Source organism: Chiloscyllium punctatum, chromosome 4 (genome assembly GCF_047496795.1).
Source record: "Chiloscyllium punctatum isolate Juve2018m chromosome 4, sChiPun1.3, whole genome shotgun sequence".
In the NCBI taxonomy this organism is placed as follows: domain Eukaryota; kingdom Metazoa; phylum Chordata; class Chondrichthyes; order Orectolobiformes; family Hemiscylliidae; genus Chiloscyllium; species Chiloscyllium punctatum.
In genome coordinates this window covers 2,351,288-2,368,134 of record NC_092742.1, presented here as the reverse complement: position 1 = coordinate 2,368,134, position 16,847 = coordinate 2,351,288, and the positions used below count along the sequence as shown (strand labels likewise).

At 48.6% G+C, this 16,847-nt stretch overlaps 1 protein-coding gene across 3 annotated transcripts in view; it reads left to right on the top strand.

Moving 5' to 3' along the window:
* Positions 1 to 11,537, top strand: part of flvcr2a (FLVCR choline and putative heme transporter 2a) — a 163,136-nt gene extending 151,599 nt beyond the window's left edge. For all 3 annotated transcript variants that reach the window (XM_072567961.1, XM_072567959.1, XM_072567960.1), the window contains one exon: positions 10,122 to 11,537. In XM_072567961.1, coding sequence (XP_072424062.1) covers positions 10,122 to 10,187 — 66 coding nt within the window. In that variant the 3' untranslated portion in view covers positions 10,188 to 11,537. The remainder of the gene's footprint in view (positions 1 to 10,121) is intronic.
* The last annotated feature ends 5,310 nt before the right edge of the window (positions 11,538 to 16,847 follow it).

Sequence of the window (16,847 nt, the reverse complement as noted above, 5' to 3'; positions counted from 1 at the left end):
TGGGATTGAGGAAGGGTCTGGGGGAGTTGGTGATGAGGTGTGGGACTGAGTGAAGGGTCTGGGGGAGTTGGGGACAGGGAGTGGGATTGAGTGAATGGTCTGGGGGAGTTGGGGATTGGGTTGGATTGAGTGAAGGGTCTGGGGGAGTTGGTGATGGGGAGTGGGATTGAGTGAATGGTCTGGGGGAGTTGGGGATTGGGTGGGATTGAGTGAAGGGTCTGGGGGAGTTGGTGATGGAGTGGGACGGAGTGTTGTGTGTCAGGGAGTCGCTGATGGGGAGTGGGACTGAGTGAAGGGTCTGGGGGAGTTGGTGATGAAGAGTGGGATTGAGTGAAGTGTCTGGGGGAGTCAGTGATGGGAAGTGGGATTGAGTAAAGCGTCTGGGAGAGTTGGTGATGGTGAGTGGGACGAAGTCAAGGGTCTGGGGGAGTTGCTGATGGAGTAGGACGGAGTGTTCTGTGTCAGGGAGTTGGTGATGGGGAGTGGGACTGAGTGAAGGGTCTGGGGGAGTTGGTGATGGAGAGTGGGATTGAGTGAAGCGTCTGGGAGAGTTGGTGATGGGGCGTGGGATTAAGGAAGGGTCTGGGGGAATTGGTGATGTGGAGTGGGACTGAGTGAGCTGTCTGTGGGAGTTGGGGACACGGAGTGGGATTGAGTGAATGGCCTGGGGGAGTTGGTGATAGGGAGTGGAGCGGGGTGTTGGGTCTGGGGGAGTTGGTAGTTGTGAGTGGGACTGAGTGAAGGGTCTGGGGAAGTTGGTGATGGGGAGTGGGACGGAGTGTTGGGTCTGGGGGAGTTGGTGATGGGGAGTGGGACTGAGTGAAGGGTCTGGGGGAGTTGGTGATGGGGATTGGGACTGAGTGAATGGTCTGGGGGAGTTGGTGATGGGGAGTGGGACGGAGTGTTGTGTCTGGGGGAATTGGTGATGGGGAATCGGGTGGGGTGTTGGATTTGGGGGAGTTGGGACTGAGTGAAGGTTCTGGGGGATTTGGTGGTGTGGGGTGGGACTGAGCGAAGGGTCTGGGGGAATTGGTGAAGGGGTAGGATTGAATGGAGGTTCTGGGGGAGTTGGGATGTGTTGGGATTGAGTGAAGGGTCTGGGGGAGTGGTGATGGGGGAGTGGGATTGAGGAAGGGTCTGCGGGAGTTGGTGATGAGGAGTGGGACTGAGTGAGTGGTCTGGGGATTTGGTGATGGGGAGTGGAACTGATTGAAGGGTCTGGGGAAATTGGTGATGGGGAGTGGGATTGAGTGAAGAGTCTGGGAGAGTTGGTGATGGGAGTAGGATTGAGGAAGGGTCTGGGGAGTTGGTGATGAGTAGTGCGACTGAGTGAGGGGTTTGGGGGATTTGGAGATGGGGTGGCATTGAATGAAGGGTCTGTGGGTGTTAGTGATGGGGAGTGGAGCTGAGTGGAGGGTCTGGGGGAATTGGTGATGGGGAGTGGGGTGGAGTGGAGGGTCTGGCAGCATTGGTGATGGGGAGTGGGACTGAGCTCGGGGTCTGGGGGAGTTGGGGATTGGGTGGGACTGAGTGAAGTGTCTGGGGTAGTTGGTGATGGGGGAGTGGGATGAAGTGAAGGGTCTGGAGGAGTTGGTTATGGGAGTAGGACTGATTTGAAGGGTCTGGTGGAGTTGGTGATGGAGAGTGGGATTGAGGAAGGGTCTGGGGGTGTTGGTGATGGGGCGTGGGATTAAGGAAGGGTCTGGGGGAATTGGTGATGTGGAGTGGGACTGAGTGGGTCTGGGGGAGTTGGTGGTGGGGAGTGGGACTGAGTGAAGGGTCTGGGGAAGTAGTGATGGGGAGTGGGACAGAGTGTTGGGTCTGGGGGAATTGGTGATTGGGTAGGATTGAATGGAGGTTCTGGGGGTGTGGGGTGGGGTGAGATTGAGTGAAGGGTCTAGGGGAGTCTGTGATGGGGGGTGCGACTGAATGAAGGGCCTGCGGGAGTCGGTGAGGGGAAGTGGGACTGAGTGAAGTGTCTGGACGAGTTGGTGATGGGGAGTGGGATTGAGTGAAGGGTCTGGGATAGTTGGTGATGGGGAGTGGGACTACGTGAAGGGTCTGGGGGAGTTGGTGATGTGGAGTGGGACTGAGTGAAGAGTCTGGGGAAGTTGGTGATGTGGAGTGGGACGAAGTGAAAGGTCTGGGGGAGTTGGGGATTGGGTGGGATTGAGTGAAGGGTCTGGGGGAGTTGGTGACGGGAAGTGGAATTGAGTGAAGGGTCTGGGAGATTTGGTGATGTGGAGTGGGACTGAGTGAAGGGTCTGGGGGAGTTGATGATGTGGAGTGGGACTGAGTGGGCCTGGGGAGTTGGTGATGGGAAGTGGGACTGAGCTCGGGGTCTGGGGGAGTTGGGGATTGGGTGGGATTGAGTGAAGGGTCTGGGGGAGTTGCTGATGGGGAGTGGGACTGAGCTCGGGGTCTGGGGGAGTTGGGGATTGGGTGGGATTGAGTGAAGGGTCTGGGGGAGTTGCTGATGGAGTGGGACGGAGTGTTATGTGTCAGGGAGTTGGTGATGGGGAGTGGGACTGAGTGAAGTGTCTGGGGAATTGGTGATGGGGATTTGGATTGAGTGAAGTGTCTGGGATAGTTGCTGATGGGGAGTGGGACTGAGTGAAGAGTCTGGGGAAGTTGGTGATGGGGCGTTGGACGAAGTGAAGGGACTGGGGGAGTTGGTGATGGAGAGTGGGATTGAGTGAAGTGTTTGGGGGAGTTTGTGATGGAGAGTGGGATTGAGTGAAGAGTCTGGGCGAGTTGGTGATTGGGAGTGGGATTGAGGAATGGTCTGGGGGAGTTGGTGATGTGGAGTGGGATTGAGTGAGGTGTCTGTGGGAGTTGGGGACACGGAGTGGGTTTGAGTGAATGGCCTGGGCGGAGTTGGTGATAGGGAGTGGTGTGGGGTGTTGGGTCTGGGGGAGTTGGTGGTGGGGAGTGGGACTGAGTGAAGCGTCTGGGGAAGTTGGTGATAGGGAGTGGGACGGAGTGTTGGGTCTGGGGGAGTTGGTGATGGGGTAGGATTGAATGAAGGTTCTGGGGGAGTTGGTATGAAGTAGGATTGAGTGAAGGGTCTGGGGGAGTTGGTGATGGAGTGGGATTGAGTGAAGGGTCTGGGGGTGTTGGTGATGGAGTGGGATTGAGTGAAGGGCCTGGGGGTGTAGGTGATGGGGAGAGGGATTGAGTGAAGGGTCTGGGGGAGTTGGTGATGGGGAGTGGGACTGAGCTCGGGGTCTGGGGGAGTTGGGGATTGGGTGGGATTAAGTGAAGGGTCTGGGGGAGTTGCTGATGGAGTGGGACAGAGTGTTATGTGTCAGGGAGTTGGTGATGGGGGGTTCGACTGAGTGAAGGGTCTGGGGGAGTTGCTGATGGGGAGTGGGACAGAGTGTTATGTGTCAGGGAGTTGGTGATGGGGGGTTCGACTGAGTGAAGGGCCTGGGGGAGTTGCTGATGGGGAGTGGGACTACGTGAAGGGTCTGGGGGAGTTGGTGGTGTGGAGTGGGACTTCCGAGTCCCAAACTCCCACAGACACCTCACTCAGTGCCACTCCACATCACCAACTCTCCCAGACCCTTCCTTAATCCCACTCTCCATCACCAACTCCCCCAGTCCCTACAATCAGTCCTACTCCCCATCACCAACTCCCCCAGACCCTCCACTCAATCCCACTCCCCATCACCAACTCCCCCAGACCCTCCACTCAGTCCCACTTGAATGGAGGTCCTGGGGGAGTTGGGATGGGGTGGGATTGAGTGAAGGGTCTGGGGGATTTGGTGATAGGGAGTGGGATTGAGTGAAGGGTCTGGGGGAGTTGGTGATGGGGAGTGGGACTGAGTGAAGGGTCTGGGGGAATTGGTGATGGGGAGTGGGACTGAGTGAAGGGTCTGGGGGAGTTGGTGATGGGGAGTGGGACTGAGTGAGGTGCCTGTGGGAGCTGGGGACAGGGAGTGGGATTGAATGAAGGGTCTGGGGGAATTGGTAATGGGAAGTGGGATTGAGTGAAGGGTCTGGGGGAATTGGTGACGGGGTAGGATTGAATGGAGGGTCAGGGGAAGTTGGGATAGTGTGGGATTGCGTAAAGGATCTGGGGGAGTTCGTGATGGAGTGGGAGTAAGTGCAGGGTCTCGGGGAGTCGGGGATGGGGAGCGGGATTCAATGACGGGTCTGGGAGAGTTGGTGATAGGGAGTGCAACTGAGTGAAGGTTCTGGGGGTGTTGTTGATGTGGACTGGGATTGAGTGGACAGTCTGGGAGAGTTGCTGATGAGGAGTGCCTTGGGGAAGGGCCTGGGGGAGTCGGTGATGGGGAGTGGGATTGAGGAAGGGTCTGGGAGAGTTGCTGATGAGGAGTGCCTTGGGGAAGGGCCTGGGGGAGTCGGTGATGGGGAGTGGGACTGAGTGAAGGGTCTGGGGGAGTTGGTGATGGGGAGTGGGATTAAGGAAGGGTCTGGGAGAGTTGGTGATGTGGAGTGGGATTAAGGAAGGGTCTGGGGAAGTTGGGGATTGGGAGTGGGACGGAGTATTGGGTCTGGAGGAGTTGGTGATGGGGAGTGGGACTGAGTGAAGGGTCTGGGGAAGTTGGGGATTGGGAGTGGGACGGAGTATTGGGTCTGGGGGAGTTGGTGATGGGGAGTGGGACTGAGTGAAGGGTCTGGGGAAGTTGGGGATTGGGAGTGGGACGGAGTATTGGGTCTGGGGGAGTTGGTGATGGGGAGTGGGACTGAGTGAGGGGTCTAGGGGAGTTGGTGATAGGTAATGGGATTGAGGAAGGGGTCTGGGGGAATTGGTGATGGGGAGAGGATTGAGTGAAGGGTCTGGGGGAGTTGGTGATGGGGAGTGGGACTGAGTGGAGGGTCTGGGGGAGTTGGTGATGGGGGGTGGGACTGAGTGGAGGGTCTGGGGGAGTTGGTGATGGGGGGTGGGACTGAGTGGAGGGTCTGGGGGAGTTGGTGATGGGGAGTGGGACTGAGTGGAGCGTCTGGGGGAGTTGGTGATGGGGAGTGGGACAGAGTGGACAGTCTGGGGGAGTTGGTGATGGGGAGTGGGACAGAGTGGACAGTCTGGGGTAGTTGGTGATGGGGAGTGGGACAGAGTGGACAGTCTGGGGTAGTTGGTGATGGGGAATGGGACTGAGTGGAGGGTCTGGGGGAGTTGGTGATGGGAAGTGGGACAGAGTGGATGGTCTGGGGGAGTTCGTGATGGGGAGTGGGATTGAGTGGAGGGTCTGGCAGCATTAGTGATGGGGAGTGGGCCTGAGTGGACGGTCTGGGGGAGTTGGGGATTGGGTGGGATTGAGTGAAAGGTCTGGGGGAATTGGTGATGGAGTGGGACGGAGTGTTGAGTGTCAGGGAGTTGATGGGGAGTGGGACTGAGTGAAAGGTCTGGGGAAGTCGGTGATGGGGAGTGGGGCGGGATGTTGGGTCTGGGGGAGATGGTGATGGGAAGTGGGATTGAGTGGAGAGTCTGGGAGAGTTGGTGATGAGGACTGGGATTGAATGGAGGGTCTTGGGGAGTTGGTGATGAAGTGGGATTGGGTGGATGGTCTGTGGAGTTGGTGATGGTGAGTGGCAGAGTGTTCGGTCTGGGGGAGTTGGTGATGGGGAGTGGGATTGAGTGAAGGGTCTGGGGGAGTTGGTGAAGGGGAGTGGGATTGAATGGAGGGTCTGGCGGAGTTGGTGATGGGGAGTGGGATTGCGTGGATGGTCTGGGGGAGTTGGTGAAGGGGCGTGGGATTGAATGGAGGGTCTGGCGGAGTTGGTGATGGGGAGTGGGATTGCGTGGATGGTCTGGGGGAGTTGGTGAAGGGGAGTGGGATTGAATGGAGGGTCTGGCGGAGTTGGTGATGGGGAGTGGGATTGCGTGGATGGTCTGGGGGAGTTGGTGAAGGGGAGTGGGATTGAATGGAGGGTCTGGCGGAGTTGGTGATGGGGAGTGGGATTGCGTGGATGGTCTGGGGGAGTTGGTGATGGGGAGTGGGCTAAGTATGGTGTCCCTAATTAATGGAAGTTTTCAGGAAGACCTCAAGCATAATGTTTTTCAACAAGGCTGGATTATCTGAAAAATGCATTGTGCTGATTCAAATTTCACAAATTCTGATAATTCTCAATTGCCTTCACTTGTTTCCTACCTCCTTTGAATATAAGCTATTGAGGGATAATTCAACTGAAGCATTTAAGATGGTCAAAGAGATTCAAAAACTAAGATCCTACGGAACAGTGGAGCTTCTCCAATGTCCATGTGGCCTGCTCCTGTTCCTCTCTCTGTTTCTTCCACTACTTCCTTGTTTACAGTTAAAAATCACCCAACACCAGGTTATAGTCCAACAGGTTTAATTGGAAGCACTAGCTTTCGGAGTGACGCTCCTTCATCAGGTGATTGTGGAGGACACAATTGCAGACACAGAATTTATAGCAAAAGTTTACAGTGTGATGTTATACATTGAAAAATACCTTGTTTGTTGAATCTTTCATCTGTTCGAATACCACGATAGTTTCACTTCTTTCATGTGTAAATCACAAAACTGTTTTTTTAAAGTTGCATTCTCAGGTTAACTGTAACAATTGGTTTTTAGCTGGACATTATGTTGAAGGTGTTAGCCCCCTGTGTTCTCTGTCTGTGCCATAATGTTTAGACTGATTCTCATCTAAAAAGTGAGATAACAGAGACTTACATGAATTCATGCAGTTTTTGAGTAAAGTACAATGTAAGTCTGCAAGTATAAATTCACCTCACAAACGTATATGTGTATGTATGCATGTGGGTCCTTTGTGTGTGTGTGTGTCTGTCTGGGTTGGGGGTTGTGAGTGTGAGAGAGAGTGTATATGTGTGTGTATGTGAGTGTAGAGTGTCTTAAGTCTGTGAGGAGGTGCATGTGTGAGTGTGTGTGTCTTCAGGAGTGTGTGTGTGTGTCTGGGGTGGGGGCTTGTGAGTGCCTGTGAGAGAGAGTGTATATGTCTGTGTGTGAGTGTAGAGTGGTCTAAGTCTGTGAGAGAATGCACGTGTTATTGTGGGAGTGTGTGTGTGTCTGTAATGGTGTGTGTGAGTGTCTGTATGCGTGTCTGTGTATGTGTATGTCCGTGTGTATGTATGTGTATAGGAGTGCCTGTGTGTGTGTGTGTGTGTGTGTAGGAGTGTCTGTGTGTGTGTGTAGTGCAATGGTGATCACCTGTAATGTGACATGAACCCAAGGTCCCGGTTGAGGCCCTCCCTATGGTACCGAACTTAGCTATCAGCCTCTGCTCGGCCACTTTCCTCTGCTGCCTGTCCCGAAGTCCACCTTGGAGGATGGTCACCCAAAGGTCCGAGGCTGAATGTCCTGGACCACTGAAGTGTCCCCCAACTGGGAGGGAACCCTCCTGTGTATTGATTGTTGTGCAGTGCCCATTCATCCGTTGCTGTAGCCTTTGCTCGGTTTCCCCAATGTACCATGCCTCCGGGCATCCTTGCCTGCAACGTATAAGATAGACAACGTTGGCTGAGTCACATGAGTACCTGCCATGTACAAGGTGGGAGGTGTTCCCACGCGTAATAGTGGTATCTATGTCCACAATCTGACACATCTTGCAGCGTCCACCGTGACAGGGTTGTATGGAGTTGTCCTGAGAGCTGGGCAGCTTGCAATAAACAATGATCTGTTTGAGGTTCGGCGGTTGTTTAAAGGCAAGTAGTGAAGGTGTGGGGAAGGTCCTTTTTATGTAATTCATAGCTGAATGTTCATAGTTTGTGGAGGTGGGAACATGGAATATTTAAAAATGAAAATGTCAGATAGATCACCAGAAGGGAAAGACAGTAAGACTTGATTTCACTGAAAAGACTGCTGCCTTCTGGGCTCAATATCACACCACTGAGCAGGGGACAAGGTCTGACAAGGTCAGATTTTCGAAGCTGAGTTGGGAACCTGACACCCAGATGGATATTTATAAATTCAAATGTACTAATTAAGTAGAAGTTAAAATTGGCCCCCAATTAAGAGCTTTCTGGAGCTGCCTCTACTCTGAGCCGGTGGCAAAGGTGCGAGGTGACCACATTGGTCTGCTCTATCTTTCCAGTCAATGGAATTGGGAAGGCCATGAAGAAGAAATGAAGGCCCTACTTTTTCAAATACACTCATGGGATTGTGGGCATTGTTAGCTCGTCCAGCATTTATTTCTCAACCCTAATTGCCCCAGAGGGCAGTTGAGAATCAACCACATTGCTGTGGATTTGGAGTCACGTGTGCCAGACTGGGTAAGGATGGCAATGTCCTTCCCTAAAGGACATTAGTGAACCAGATGGGTTTTTCTCGACAATTGGCAACAGTTTCATGGTCATCAGTAGACCCTTAGTTCCAGAATTTTTTTATTGACTTCAAATTGCACCGTTGGCCATTAGTGTTTGCACTGGGACATGCAGTTCCTGTAAAAAAAAAGGCAAGAAAAACATGGACAGAGAAACTTGATTTGACCTTATGGTGCAGTTCAGGTTTTGTTGAAATAAAGTTTAAAAATTCTATCCTGCACCAGACAGGCCCTTTTAACCAGCTCCAGGATAACCTTTCCTGAGGCTGGTCGTGGACAGTGTTTCCCATTGCCCCCTCAGGGTATCTGTGGAGACATGCCTTTATAATAGCCTTCTCCAAATGCAGAACAAGAGAGGGAATAATGTTAAACTAGGAGCCAAGTCTTCAGCAGTGAAATCATGAAACCCTTGTTCACCAGAGGCCAGTGGGAATGTGGAGCTTTCTCCCCTATAACAGGTGCATAGGTGACTAACTGACATCTGTCTTTTTTTTGTTTCTTTTCCCATTCACTCTTTCATTATTCACACTATCCAGTAATAAAGTGCTGTGAGCTTTTGTTATGCAAGCATTTAAACGGCTTGTATAGTTTGGTTTCTGACTGAAAGTGTGGCTTGCGATTTAAATGTCTCTGGGATCAGGACTGCGACCTCCGGTGGGAAATACAGTCTGGGTTCTACTCCATGTGCTCCTGTGATAGTCTGTTCTTCACTTCACCAATAGAAAACTGGCTAACCGGTCGAAGTCAGAGAGTGGTGGTAGATGGTAAATATTCAGCATGGAGTCCAGTTACAAGTGGAGTTCCGCAGGGATCAGTTCTGGGTCCTCTGCTGTTTGTAATTTTTATTAATGACTTAGATGAGGGAGTCGAAGGGTGGGTCAGTAAATTTGCAGATGATACAAAGATAGGTGGAGTTGTGGACAGTGAGGAGGGCTGTTGTCGGCTGCAGAGGGACTTAGATATGATGCAGAGCTGGGCTGAGGAGTGGCAGATGGAGTTCAACCCTGCCAAGTGTGAAGTTGTCCATTTTGGAAGAACAAATAAGAATGCGGAATACAGGGTTAATGGTAGGGTTCTTGGTCAGGTGGAGGAACAGAGGGATCTTGGGGTCTATGTACATAGATCTTTGAAGGTTGCCACTCAGGTGGATAGAGTTTGTAAGAAGGCCTATGGAGTATTATCGTTCATTAGCAGAGGGATTGAATTCAAGAGTCGTGAGGTGATGTTGCAGCTGTACAGGACTTTGGTTAGGCCACATTTGGAGTACTGTGTGCAGTTCTGGTCGCCTCACTTTAGGAAAGATGTGGAAGCTTTGGAGAGGGTGCAGAGAAGATTTACCAGGATGTTGCCTGGAATGGAGAGTAGGTCATACGAGGATAGGTTGAGAGTTCTCGGCCTTTTCTCGTTGGAACGGCGAAGGATGAGGGGTGACTTGATAGAGGTTTATAAGATGATCAGAGGAATAGATAGAGTAGACAGTCAGAAACTTTTTCCCCGGGTACAACAGAGTGTTACAAGGGGACATAAATTTAAGGTGAAGGGTGGAAGGTATAGGGGAGATGTCAGGGGTGGGTTCTTCACCCAGAGAGTGGTGGGGGCATGGAATGCGCTGCCCGTGGGAGTGGTAGAGTCAGATTCATTGGCGACCTTTAAGCGGCATTTGGATAGGTACATGGATGGGTGCTTAATCTAGGATAGAAGTTCGGCACAACATCGTGGGCCGAAGGGCCTGTTCTGTGCTGTATTGTTCTATGTTCTATGTTCTATGTTCTAAATAGAGGCTGCTGCAGCTCCTGGATATTGTCACTGTGTTCCTAATGTATGCTTTGTTTGTTTATCCCCACGTATCACAGCGGTTTGCCACGAAAGCTGAGGAGGGAGTCTGCAGTTCCATAATCTTAAACGAGGCAGCACTATGAACAGAATTCCAATGAACCATTTGTGGATACAGCCTTGGACACATTGCCAGCACCATGAGTCCAACCGATGAGGAGGGCAAGGACTGTTTTATACCTGCAGATTTTCTCTAAAACTGATTTTGACAAAGCCTTGTATTTTGAATATGTATCATGATCACTTCGTCTGCATTAGCTAAACCCTTACGCTGCGGGGAAGCATTTCCATAATAAGACTCAATGCTGCTCTTTTCCAAATTGTGGCCATTAATAAAATCTCTCATGTTCTGAGGGACATGTGCTGGCACACACACAGCAGGGCTGCTATTCATAGACTGTGCTGTAAGAGCCTCACTCACATGGTTTTGGATTCCTCCACAGCTATCATTGCTCAGCACAGCACTGAAAGATTTACAATACATGGTGTTAAAGCATAAATAACACCTCCAGGCACCTGGGAAAAAGACAATATTCTGTCCCACATTTCAGCAAAACTCCACATAAATAATAACTGGTACTTACTACCATGTCTACTTAGAGCCTGGGTATGCAGCTTGTGCCTGTAGTCAGCATGTGCTGCAGCCATTGCGTGTGATTCAGGCCATGTACAATTTGTGCCTGTAGTTTAGGTCCGAGTAATGTTCGGTCCTTTGTACAGTTTGTGCCTGTAGTTTGGGCCGGTGTACAGTTTGTGCCTGTAGTTTAGGTCCGAGTAATGTTTGGACCCATATACAGTTTGTGCCTACAGGCTGCATGTACAGTTGGTGCCTGTAGTCCACGTCTGGGTGTACAGTATTGAGGGGCAAGTCTGTAAGCTGTTTTTGGCATTGCAATATGGGGTAAACCTAATAATTGTGCAACTTCTTCATTGTACTTTTAAAATAAATATAAAGCCTGCTAAAAAGATCTCAACAAAAATGTTTAAAATAAAGACAGGAAAGGGTGGTTGACCCAGTGTGCTGCACTATCCTCTCATTCTCTATAGTAAGCACAACAAGAACACCAAGATACTCCCATGTTTTCATGTTTCTGGACAAGTGCCTCTGCTTTAGCCAATTAACCATCACCGTTTGGTTGTGTAGTTCAGAGGATCTCCTGGAGATTGTGATTACTGTTTGATACAGCTGTATAATAATGCATCATGTACCCCGTTGCTGCTCTTTAGACAGAGCTGAGGGTGCTGGACAACTCTTGCAGGTTCTGTACTGGTTTGACTTGCCTGTATTCTATTTTGCAGTAGGAAAACTGTGAGATTTTATTCAACAACATTTGGAAAATAGCAGCACAATTTTCAGGATCAGTTGACGGTATTTCAAATTGAAAAATGAGATAAGGTTAAGAATTATAAATAAAATCTTGGTTGTAATGGCTAAAGTGTGATTGATTTGATTGGTTGCTTCTTAACATGACTTGACATGAGATGCAGATCCAGCAACATTCAAGTTTAGGGAAGATAGTGGTGGACTAATAATATCACTGGCCTGCTAATTGAGATTGCCCAGACAATTGTTCTGGGAACGTGGGTTTGAATCCAACTGAAGCAGATGGTAAGACCTGAATCCAATAAAAATTTGGAATGAAAGATAATCTAATGGTAACCATGCAACCATTGTTCTGATGAAGAGTAACTGGACTCAAAAGTTAACTCTGTTTTCTCTCCACAGATGCTGCCAGTTTCTCCAGCACCCACAGTTCTTTGTTCGATTATGTAACCCAGTACTGGGGACAGACCCATCTGGTTCACTAATGTCTTTGAGGGAACAAAATTTGCCATTCTTCCCTAATCTGGTTTCTGCATGACTCCAGACCCACAGTAACGTAGTTAGGGACAGACAGTAAATGTTGGCTTCCACAATGATATGCACATCGCCCATGAATAAAAGACAAATGGACTATTTAATAATGATAAGATCTTTTTAGTCCAACCTAACTGCAAAATGATGAGGGTTCTTGAACAGTCAGAGTTGATTTAGCACACCATGTCTGTGGCTAATTTGCCACAGCATTCCAAAATTTCTTAACAATGACTTAATCGGGTTGCTAACGTTTTGAAATAGTTTGATTAAAGATATAATCTGAGAGTTTGGGCAATGTTTTTCATGAAAATTCTCTGTATGTTCTAGAATTAGGGGGAATATTTACAACACAGGTCTTAGCCAATCAGGTCTGTGCCTGCACTTGCCTGTATTTATTTGCTTTTTAAAAACTCTTCAAGTGCTTGTAAGATTCCAATGTGAAAGTTGTGATTGAGCTTCTGTCTGCTACTGTCTTAAGTAATACTTTCCAGATCCTAACCACTCACTGCATTGAAATGTTTGTCTTCGTATCGTCATTGTTTCTTCTCCTGATCATCTTAAATCTGTACTGAAGCTCTGAGGACGTCATACCCTGAACCCAAAATGTTAACTCTGTTTCTGTCTCTGCCACTTCTCCAGCATTCTCTGTTTGTTTGAAATCTCTGTTCTCTAGTTCTTGATCCTTAATGAGAAGTTATTTCCTAACATTTCTGCCCTGACCCTCCGATCAAATTCTTGCTAAATCTTTCCTAAGAAAAGCTCAGGTTTCTACAATCTGACTTTGTACTTAGAGGTCCCCTTTGGTGTACAAGCTCAAGCCAGATTACTGAGTTATTTCTAAACAGACTGTATTTGATGGTCAGGCTCCAGAGTAGCACAGTAGCCCTGTGCTATATCAGTTCCAACTTCCTAGCACAGAACTAACACATAATGACTGAGGTCACAGTTTCCTTCAGAGTTTGAAGCATTTCCCTTGAACTGACTGTATTTACAATTCTACCATCTCCCTCCAAAGTTAATTGTTTATGGATTCAATAGTCCATATTTGAAATGGGGTGTCTGACCAAATTGTGCCTTTGGTAGCTGAAACAAACCAGGAGGATTAGTGACAGGATCTCAAATCTCTCAGTGGCCACTGGGCTGCCTCAACAGGTTGAAGACGGGTGGGTAGCACTTTTTTTATATAGATTAGATTAGATTCCCAATAGTGTGGAAACAGGCCCTTTGGCCCAACCAGTCCACACTGACCCTCCGAAGAGTAACCCACCCAGACCCATTTCCCTCTGATTAATGCACCTAACACTATGGACAATTTAGCATGGCCAAGTCACCTGACCTGCACATCTTCCAATTGTGGGAGGAAACTGGAGCATCTGGAGGAAACCCATGCAGACATGGGGAGAATGTGCAAACTCCACACAGACAGTTGCCCGAGGCTGGAATCGAACCAAGGTCCCTGGCGCTGAGGCAGCAGTACTAACCGCTGACCCACAGTGTCGCCCATGACATCATGACTGACATTGCTTCCTATTTATATAAACAAGGAAGACTGGATGGAATGAGTCAGCTTTTGTTCTCCCTCAACCCCATTTCCCTTAACAACCTAGAATACCAGCAATGTGGAGACTTATCCAGTCAGCCTGCCCAATACAACCTCCTGATCTTGCCCATTTGCCACCGGGTGGTGGGGATCCCCAGTGGAGGGCTCTCTACGTGGGAGTCCTCCCCCTTTCTCTCGGGGATCTGGGGTGGAGGGTGCTGCAGGCAGCAGTCCCCTGTAACTGCAGATTGCAGTGGTTCACGGACTCCCAGCCCAACTGCTTGTTCTGTGGTACTGTGGAGTCCGTGGACCATCCATATACTGGATGTGAGCATTTGCACTCCCTTTTTGATTTTCTTAAAAACCCCCTCCTCTGCTTTGGTTGCACTTCAGTCCCACGCTCCTGATCTTCGGGCACCCGGTATGGAGGGGGGAGGCCAGGTCTGAAGACCTCCTCGTGGGTCTGCTCCTGGGCCTGGCCAAACTGGCCATAAACAGGTCCAGGCAGCGGGCCGTGGAGGGGGTCGTTAGGGCCGACTGCCTGCCCCTCTTCCGGGGTTATGTTAGAGCCTGGGTGTCCTTGGAGAAGGAGCACGCGGTGTCCACCAACACCCTGGAGTCGTTCAGGGAGAGGTGGGCCCCACAGGGAGTGGAGTGCATTATTTCCCCCTCCAACTCTATTTTGATTTCGTCCCTGCCCTCCCCTTCACTGTTTTGATCACACAGCAATACCCTCTGAGAAGGGCACTGCTTGTCACTGGCCACTCGTGTGTTTCCTTTCTTCCTGGTGGTGGAAATTGAATAAAGATTTGTCCACTTGTTGTCTTTCACTGTGTCTCACACAAACACACATCATGGGTACTGGGGAAAATATAAGCACTACTGCAGTTAGACGGTCATGTTAGGGTAAGGAAAATGAAAAGAAATCTATTGAGTATAGGTGTTTGCACTCCTTTTTTGATTTTCTTTAAGACCTTTTCCTCAAAAATAATCCAAGCTGCTGATCAATGTTCACCCCATCCATTAGCTCGACCATCTCTCCTTTTATTGATATTTTTCCAGCATACTTTGTCTTAGAAAACACTGGTTATGAGTTATATAGATGGGATTTTCCCTATTTCTCAGCAGGTATCACACTTTGCGTGGCTAATGGGCTCCAGCACTTTCTGTCCACTTATTATTTACATCTTTGTAAAAGGCTTTTGGGTTACCATTCATGTTAGTTGTCATTATTTTCATACTCTTTCTTTGCCATCTTATTACCATCTAAGTGTGGCATGGTGGCTCAGTGGTTAGCACTGCTGCTTCACAGAGGCAGGGACCCGGATTCGATTTCAACTTCAGGCGACTGGGTGGAGTCTGCATATTCTCCCTGTGTCTGCATGGATATTCTTCAGGGGGTCCAGTTTCCTCCCACAATCCAAAGATGTGCAGGTTAGGTGGATTGGCCATGCTAAGTTGCCCATAGTGTTTAGGGATGTGCAGGTTAGGTACATTAGTCAGGAATAAATGTAGAGTTATAGGGTAGGGGAATGGGTCTGGATTGGTTACTCCTTGGAGGGTTGATGTGGACCTGTGGCCAAATGGTCTGTTTTCATGCTGTGGAATCAGGCCCTTCAGCCCAACAAGTCCACACTGGCCCTCCGAAGAGCAACGCACCTAGACCCATTCCCCTTCTCATTACTCTATATTTACCCCTAACTAATGCACTTAACCTGCACATCCCTAAACACTATGGGCAATTTAGCACGGCCAATCCACCTAACTTGCACATCTTTTGATTGGACTGTGGGAAGAAACCAGAGAACCTAGAGGAAACCCATGCTGACACAGGGAGAATGTGCAAACTCCACCCAGTCGCCTGCAGTTGAAATAGAATCTGGGCCCCTGGTTCTGTGAGACAGCAGTGCTAACCACTGAGCCATCGTGCCACCCATATTATATTCTTCACTGAATTTCTTTCAAGTCAAAGCTAATGAAAAATGCAGCAAGTTTCTCATGAATGATAACTCTGAAGCAAGGAGCTTGAGTATAAATGCCTTCACCATTGATGAGGTCAAGAACATCATATCTGAATATACTTTGATAGTTTTCAATGTTTACAGTATTTTGCAAAGTATCACACAAGACTATGATCGGTCTTTCCTGAATACAGCTAATATAAAAATAATCAAATATTCTTCCTGTCAACATTTTCTTTCTTTTTTTCCAAAACAAACAACTTTTGGTGTGTCCTGAGCAGGATAGTATGCTGTAGAGTTAAGGTGTACAAGTGGAATTATGATTCAGATCAGATGTGATTTAATTAATAGAGAAACCTTGATGTTGAAAAGCCTTTGGTGTAATATTTCATCCTCTAACAAATGTGCTGATTATGCCTTTTTGCTTTAACACATTTTATTAAATTTCAGCAGTTAGAAGTTTTTCTATCTAGTAGTTATTGAAGAATATTGGTTGCTGTTGATGGTTTTAAATCCCAGAAAAACTTTAAAACTGTGCCCTTGTGATGGATCAATTGATGTGCATATCACTTTCAGTTCAAAGTGTCAAGTGCATGTGAAAGTATATAGCTTTTTACAAAAAAAGCCAAAGTATACTGATTGCTTATAAAACTTACATTGACCTTTTCATACAAAATGGGTTAAAAACTTGCTGTATGACTGACAGAAAAAGAAATACCTCTCCCTTTGCAACAGTCTTTCCCCGTGTTATTTTTGTATTAGAGAATTCACTCAATGTCATCCAACTATGATTTACTTGCTTTGTGAGACACTATTTTGAAATGTATCAGATTTTTCTAAATGCATCAAAACTGGCAACAAGCTATGTCAATGTCTATACTGAGCATGTTAATTTAACAGAAAGAACAATCTCTGGCATGCCTTTGTAAGAATTATTGGTGGTGAGGCCATTTTTGGAATACTGTGTACAGTTCTGGTTGTTCTGCTAAAGGAAGGATATTATTAAATTGGAACGGGTTCAGAAAAGTTTACCGGGATGTTGCTAGAAACGGAGGGTTTGAGTTATAAAATTAAGCTGGATAGGCTGGGTCTTTTTTCAGGGAGACAGTGAGGTCTGCAGATGCTGGAGATCAGAGTTGAGAGTGTGTTGCTAGAAAAGCACAGCAGGTCAGGCAGCATCCGAGGAGCAGGAAAATCAACGTTTCAGGCCAGAACCCTTTTCCAGCAACACAGTCTCAACTGTGACTTTTTACACTGGAGTGTAGGAGGTTGGGGGTGACCTTATCATGAGGGGCATAAATAAGGTGAACAGCAAAGGTCTCTTCCCCTGGGTGAGTGAGTTCAAAACTAAGGTGACAGAGAGAGATTTAAAATGGACTGGAGGGAC